The 8,090-nt window shown below is 35.5% G+C and overlaps 2 protein-coding genes across 2 annotated transcripts in view; one reads left to right on the forward strand and one right to left on the reverse strand.

The window, feature by feature from the left end:
• Positions 1 to 854: 854 nt before the first annotated feature.
• LOC113332091 lies at positions 855 to 1,547 on the reverse strand. Its single transcript, XM_026578763.1, has 2 exons — positions 1,166 to 1,547; positions 855 to 1,069 (listed from the first exon to the last, which is right to left on the reverse strand). Exons 1-2 carry the CDS (start codon positions 1,545 to 1,547, stop codon positions 855 to 857), a joined length of 597 nt encoding a protein of 198 aa, XP_026434548.1.
• Positions 1,548 to 6,132: 4,585 nt separating this feature from the next.
• LOC113331737 (phosphopantothenate--cysteine ligase 2-like) overlaps positions 6,133 to 8,090 on the forward strand; it is a 4,993-nt gene continuing 3,035 nt past the window's right edge. The window contains exon 1 of the mRNA XM_026578383.1: positions 6,133 to 6,372. The gene's annotated coding sequence lies outside the window, so the exon portion shown is untranslated. The remainder of the gene's footprint in view (positions 6,373 to 8,090) is intronic.

Below are 8,090 nucleotides of genomic sequence, written 5' to 3' on the forward strand. Positions count from 1 at the left end.
AGTCTTAGAAACGCGTAAGGAAGTTGGTAGAGAAGATTATTGTCGTGGCTTGCACGAAAAGAAAAAGAGGAATTTAATCGCTATTTTTTAGGTTTCTGAGGAGTATAAAAGGTGTGTTCGAGTCCCCAGGGAAGGGGACGAAGTCGTTGGAGCAGTCGCAGAGGAGTTTGTAACACCAAAGAGCTGAAGAGATCGAGTTGCAGGAAAACCCGCGTTTCTGCTACTGTTGCTGAAGAACAAACGTTGCAAATAAGAAAAACGTCTCAAATTTGTAATGCTGCTACAGTGACTTCTTTGTAACAGTCGTCCATCGTTTTGCAACGCCACTACACCGTTGCAAACAATCAGTTTTATAGTTTTTCATTCTTTTAATCAACTTTTGGGCTATGAACAAATATTTTGAGCAAGTGATTAATATGAGGAGCTAAACCCCATTGCTGAGGCGACGGAGAAAGCCATTTTTCCAATTATTATGTGGTAAATTCTATTTAATTTAATTTTTGTAATTATTTTATGATTATTTGCACCGAACTGAAATCGAATATATGATTCTGATTAAGTGGTTGTGTTCTCAATTGATGGGTCATGCTTAGGTTAAGTCTTTTGATGGTCCATGCTTTCGATTTACAACTATTGTTTTGAGAATCTACTTGTCAAGGCAAAAATATTAGAATCACTTTAAACGTAAAGAGTTGCATAAATATTGACTAGATTAAATCACATAAAAATTGGAGATTGGTGGAATCCTGAGTCTCAGTGCTTTTTATAATCTTGATAACAATTTCTTTTTAAGTTTTCTATTTTAATTTGAGTCTAAAATCGAGTCTACACAAGTCTGAGTTGAACGAACTTTACTACCACTTAAAAACTACACGACCCATTTCACCGGTAGGTGGATGACGGTAACATTGAACTAAAGTTGACCATTTTGTATAAATTCCATCTGCAAGATAACAACCATGAGTGTTGTGATTCCCGTTGATATTGAAATTTACTTGAGGAGAAATTCCATACTTTAAATCTTCAAACAAAGGCGATTTGTGTAAAACATTTATATCGTTTTGAGATCCTGGGAGACCAGAAAAAGCGTGTCATATCCAACAATCATAAGAAGCAGCAGCCTCAAGGATCACTGTTGGTTTTGCGTAGTGACCCTTATACTGACCGGCCCAATAGGTAGGGCATCCAGTCCATACCCAATGCATGCATTCAAGACTACCCAGAATTTCAGGAAATCCCCTTTCCTGATTCTGCTTTAATATTTCTCTAACATCTGCATCAGTTGGTTTTCGTAAATAGGTAGGACCAACATGATTAATCATTGTTTCGAAAATCAACACAAGATACTTGTATGCAGTTGTTTTGCCAATGCGAAGGTACTCATCATTAGAATCTGGAGGTCTTCCGTATCCTAAAATCCTCAAAACCGAAGTAAACTTTTGTTCAGGGCTATGACCCCTAATATTCAGTGCATCATACTGATAATTAAATTGAGGTTCTACCTGACAAAGCTCACCAATAATCTTTAACACCAAATGTCTAGGCATGCGGAATCGACCTTGGAAATTTTTAACAGAGAACACACAGTCAGGAAGAAAATAATCGTGCATTAGCTTTTCATGACATTCATCCCGATCCCGGTACGTATATCTTCTTGTGAAGACTTCTCTTGGATCTGTGTCTCTAGGTATTTGCCCCGATGAATGTAGCTGCGTCAAGTTGTTGGTTAGTTCTTTATCTTCATCTAATTCATCATCAATTTGATTCAACGCCTGAACGAATACTCATTGTTGTTCTTCAAATCGATCCATATGAATACGCACTTCTTCGTCAGAAGAATCCATATCCATTCAGTTGAAGAAAAAAAAATAAGACAGATGATTAAGGTAGAAAATAGTGAGTAAGGATATAGTTAATGAGAAAATTAGGTGTGATTAAATTGAATTAAATGGTGTGAATTTATAGGGAAACGTGGGGGGAGGTGGGATAAATAGCCGTTATTTCACTGTTCAATAAACGACGATTCCACCGCTAGCGGTCTCTTTAAAACCGGCTGGTCTTTTCCCAACCGTTCGGTGGAGACTCAACCGCTTATGTTTTCTCCCATAGTAGCGCCAGCTGGCATGGAAAATGGTTCCTTTATCCAATTTCCATAGGAACCAACCTCAAGGGTATGATAGGTGTTACGAAATACTTACATATTTTAAATGCATTTAATTTTGATCGTACATTGACTAAACTTTGGCCAAAATGTTTCCCTCTACATATCCATTCTTTTTCTCCTAATAACAGGACTCCATATTATATGGGGTTGCTCCTCGCACCAAAAAGCATAAATAAACACATACCAAAACAACATTTCCCACCCATCCAACATATAGAGTCTCAACTTTCAAAGATCTGCCTCAAGGATGTTGACATATGACCCCACCTCATATGATAACGAGCTGCTTTATGGAAATAACATATCCATGTTATGCAACCAATGCGTTTCACGACCACAATCAAACTTCACTAATTCCAAGATACCAATCATTTCCTTATTGACATCTTGGAAGGCTCTCAAATTCCTTTCTAGATTCCAATAATAGCGGCGGGGAGCACTTTCAACACAATTACCATCCTATTCAAGTTAGATCTACTAGGCCAGCTAGAGATGGGAGTTGTGATATCAACATGAGTCTCCCATTTTATGTTCAATCCTTAAGAAAAAGACACCAAATACACAAGGCCACGTTGTAATGGAAAAGAAGATGCTTAGCCATTTACCTTCCTCTCTGGTGATGACCATAAAATGCAAAGGAACAGTATCAACATACAAAAATATATAGTTGTTACAATCATGGGTATGCACAATTTCCTTCGACGAAATATACAAGGCCGAACTAAGCAGATGCTCATAAACTATTTTCACAAATACGTTTGACATTGCTACAACTCTCACTAAACACTTTTAAGACAACTTTGTTCACTAAATCTCCATGTGTTTGTGAATCATGGTTTAAGTATTGAGTTTCTAGTGTACGCGATTCCAGAAACCTAGACCATTGTGTATATTCTTCTATTTAATTTCAAGACGAACTTCTCACATGCTTACATGAATTTCTAATAAGAGTTTCATCTAAAATGAGAAAGTGTTTGCTTGAATTTGAAGTTATCTTAGCTTGAATGCAAATCTACCTAGAGCCTTGAAAATTTATAAATAAAAAGACTCATGCTACATGATTTATTAATTGCTGCCACTTTTGTATCCTAGTTTCTTGCTAGAGCCTAGAGTCGTCCAACAAAAAAATCTAGGTTCCCTCTGAAAAACATAATTAGGTTACGACATAAAGACTTCACTTAGGGATTCGAGAAGCCTGGTCCGACTATCTTTTACCTGATAGTTTGTGTATCCTGATTTTGTTCTTATTGATCTTCGAGGTTCTTGTTATCTCGGATTAGGAGCGAGATAGATAGAAATCATAAAGTTCTGTTCATCTTAGATTTTGCGATTCCTCAATATATATATATAATTTTCTTTGATTTGTTTGGATTGTTCTTAAGAGATGTCCAGTAATAAAGGATTCTTAGCTAACTGAGGGTAAGTGTTCCATATTCGTGAGGTTTTTTAAGGAACCGCAAGTTCGTCAACGCTATTTGGTCGGTCAACATATGATTTAGCCGCTAATGACTTGATTAATTAAATATGAATTTTATAGTAGTAGATCTCAAAAACTGGAGATGAAACTAGTAGCATTGAACTTATGCGAAATAGACTATTTGAACATGTTATTTGGATATTGGGCGAAGAATAAATCATTGAGTCAAGAAAAAACTCAGACTCATCTTTTTCTCTCTTATGTTTCCTTGTTCATTTTCTTCTCTGACGATTGAGAGAGAGATTTGTACATTGAGTTACCAAACTTAAGTGACGAGGTAAAACAGATTAAGAAACATGTGATGTTATTATGAATCGTTGTTGTGAATTGTGAACAAAAATTCGTAATTTTGTTCTCGGGTTTATGAGAGATGATCTTGTGATTGAGATTGATAGGAGGGGAAAAAGACCAAGTTATGGTTGATGATGGTGGTGTTAATTCGAATGATTAAATCAACCTCGAAAGAAAAGATGGTATTTACACGTTCAAGATGATGATGATGAACGGTACTATAGACTCATAGATGAAAAATCTTGGAGTAGACGTGGTTTGTTATCAAATCAGGTGGCAACTCTTATAATTTTCCATTAATCATTGAGTTTTTCTTTATATGCGAGCATGGCGCGTTTTACTATATGTGTGCATTTTGGTTTTGATGTTTCTTCATATGTTGAAGTGTGTTTATTATGGATTATGTGGTTTTCCCACAAGGAGTGTCTGTGATTCCCCACGACTCCTGCTAAGTTGAGTAAGACAGATGGTCTTCCGTCGGCAATATTACTTAGTAGGGTGGATGATCATTCATTTCGATATTACTTAGTAGGGAGGACGCTCTTCCATATCGATATTATATATTAACTATTAGTAGTAGGGCAGACTCTCTTCCGTTTCGATATTACTTGGATGCTCATCCGTCGATAATATCATATATATACTATTTATTTTGGGGAAATCACTCGTTTGTATATTAAACTTGATTATCTAACTTCCTGATCTTGATGGTAATACTATAAATAATGGCGGACACTTCATGTGGATGATGTTGTTATTATTGATTAGGGTTGTTCTTGTGTCATCTTCTCCAATGAGTTTAACGAGATACACTTACTTCTTGATGCATAATTTGTTGAATGCTTTAATTCATTATAATTCTTTAAATTACTTAGTCTTAGTCAATTTCATTTTGTTGAAAATATTCTAAAGAAATTTAATCACGATAAGGATAAACCTGTTTCTACTCTTTTATGATTTCACTTGTATTTTGAACTTTGAAGCATGTTAGTGATTACTTAAGAGTTATATATATTTCCACTAAGCACCCCTTTGGAATGATGTGCTCACTCGTTCTCACTTCAGTTTTTTCAGTTGCCAAAAAAGATGGTGTATGTGAATATATTCGTTTTCGTAGTTTAAAGCTTTGGCGAATTTAAGACATTTATGTATCGTTTATATATGTTTTTCTATGTGTATCTGTAAACAACACGTTGAGAGATTCTCATTTATAAAGTACCAGCGTGTTTGGGTTTATTTTAGTTTACTTATGTAATTATGATTCTTATAATTGATCAATCTAGATTTGGTACTTCAATTAGGTTGTAATCTGGGTTTAATATTTAGAGCTTCACAGGTTTTCTGGACTTTTTTTTTTATTGCAAACAGATTTTCAAACCTAGATTGAAAGATCAAAGGGGAAATTAAATAGGCGTATCTGTTAGAGGCATATTGGTACCAAAGTCTCCACTTTGGTTAAAACAACTCTTAGGCTGTAAAGGACGCAAGCTAAGGGAATCAATTGCGTAAAGCCTTGCAAGGTTCAAGAGACATAAGGAGCACGACTGCAGTTGAATTGCTTGGAAGGTTAATTCGGTCTCAACAACATTCTAGTCAGAAATATGTTAGTAGGCTAGTGTCTGTCGCGGCTTAATACAATTTGGTATTCAAAGCTGGACGAGGTCCCGAGTTTTTTCTACAGGTGCAGTTTTCCTCATCACAGAACTCTTGGTGTCTTGTGTATATCCATTTGTGCCTTATATTGTTTTATCTTTTATAATAGGAGTAACACAAGTAGTACGTAATAAGTCTAGGTAGTTAAAGTTCTTATTAATTGCGATCAATAACGAGACTTGTTCTTGTTGAATACGTATCTTGAAAGATAGATTCAGATTTCAAATCTCGAATACGATTAAATTGATCTTGAATATTAATTTGTGAGATCTTCCAAGAATTCTTCTGTACAATCAGGTTCACCAACTTATAAGTCTAAATATATTGACTGTGGAATAAGTAGAAAAAAACTCTGCTTACTTCATTTCTGAATGTGCGATTACGGAGAGTATGCTATGGTCCAGGGCCCTGGCTGTTGTTCCCGATGAAAGGTGAACCGTCGAACATGCTGATATGAGTCTAAAGGCGTGTTATGTCGGTCATTACGTGCAACCGTTAAAAGAGGACTTTCGAGTAGGCATAAGGTAGTGGCACTTTTAGAGAAATAGTGGTAGACTGCTCCACTATCCTGTGGCCACTATCCACTTTGCTTTCTATTTCTTCTGCTGTATGCCAAGACAAAGAGTTCTAGACTAGAGGGGATTTTTACTTTCAATTTCTAGATGTTCAGCAGCGCCATTGTCGAATCCCATATTATTTCAATATGAAAAAATCCCTAATTTATCAATTTGTTTGAAACCACATCGAGTTTCTTCTGGTTGCTCTTACTGGAGTCCTTAACTAACAAGTAAGTATGTCTCCTATAATTCTCTATCTAGTCTGTATCCTAACTAAACAACTATACAGATTATCATGTTAATTTCTTTACAGATGTTATCAATTTAATAATTATAATCATGATTCATGAACTCTAGACTTTTGAAATCCATTCTAGGTCGTAGTTTATCTGACCTATTTTGAAACACTTACGTTCTTGTACAATGCTCAACCATTGATTGATAAAATGCCTCAAAGATGTGCTTACAGTCTTTAAAAGGACTACATCCCCACTTGATAGTACCGCTAAATTTAGATGTTAAAGCCTTGATGGCAACTTGCATAAACATAGGATTTAGTCCTTGGAATTCCAGATATTTGATTAGACTCTTTAGTATCCCCAATAGGCATCATAGTGCTTCCTTGATATTTTCTTTTGTTATTTTTTTATTCGTGTTTCTAGATATATGTTTTTGGAATTGGGATGAACGGGAGACCTCATTCTGCAAAATAGTACTGCTTTGAGCTAACAAACCGAAATACATGAAGCGAAGAACAGTTTCTCTTTGCCGAACAGCACCTTCAAAAAATAAAAACTAGATAAGATTAGTAGTATCCCAATACAAAAAGCTTGAGATAGCATAAAAGTCGACACACTCTACTTCAAACCACATCATCAGGTTACAGCCAACACAAACTTCAACATTGTTCGGCCATAAACAATCCACTATGATCTCAAAAAAATTGGTAGCCCGGATAAGCAGCATAGTTGTTAAATCTACTAACAATTAATCAGTAAGCACCTAATCAAGGTCACTATAGATTGATATATAACGTACATGGTTTCCACTATATGACGTGCAGCAGTAAGTACTTATTCTGAGTCCCTTATTATCTTTGAGAAAATAAAATGACAAACCAGAAGAGATAGTGGAAGTTATTGAGAAGATTTTACCGGGTACATATACAGCACGGTCCTCTTGCAAGACATACGTACCAGAAGTCTCAAAACTCACATTCTCATGGTACGAAGTAAGGAAATCTTTTGTGTAGCTTTCCATTTACTTGACACATTAGAGGTATAGACTGTTTAAGGTAACTTTAGGTGTATTTTAGGGTAGTGGCTGTATTATAATTGAAAAAATCTTGTACAGAAGAACTACAAAATCTTTAAAGGAAGATTCTTTTCTACTAAAACGGCAATTTAACTTTGATGACTAAAATTCTAGATATTGTTAGATTTCATAGTAAAAATAGTGTTTTTAGGATTACTTGCTGTCTCTCTATATAAAGCGTTCGAACAGAACCAATTCCCAGTATTCTGCGTCTTTAGTCTATCAATACTCGCTGTCTCTCTATATTATCCGTTGGTAATATTTTATTACCTTATTGTGTTGAAGATAGTCTATCAATATGCTAACTGGAAGTAGATCGTTAGCGTGCAATTGTAACTATGATGCCTATTGCGGTAGAGGTACCTAATTCTTTGGTTAGCAGCAAATCTATAGGAAAATGTAAGATTAAGAGCACGATATTTGTTGCAGTTGATTAAAGTTTAGATTCTCAATTCCTGAGAACAGTTAAACATTGAATTTTTGGCTCAGAACCTTTCTGTTCTTTGGCTACCAACCTTTCTGTTCTTTGGCTACCATTTCCTAAGTCACATACTCCATGTTTAAACCTGCAACTTAAGTCACTGCAGTGAAGTGTTTGATGTGATGCTTGATGATTCCCTTAATGTTAGCTCAT

The sequence above is a fragment of the Papaver somniferum genome, unplaced genomic scaffold (genome assembly GCF_003573695.1).
Source record: "Papaver somniferum cultivar HN1 unplaced genomic scaffold, ASM357369v1 unplaced-scaffold_128, whole genome shotgun sequence".
In the NCBI taxonomy this organism is placed as follows: Eukaryota; Viridiplantae; Streptophyta; class Magnoliopsida; order Ranunculales; family Papaveraceae; genus Papaver; species Papaver somniferum.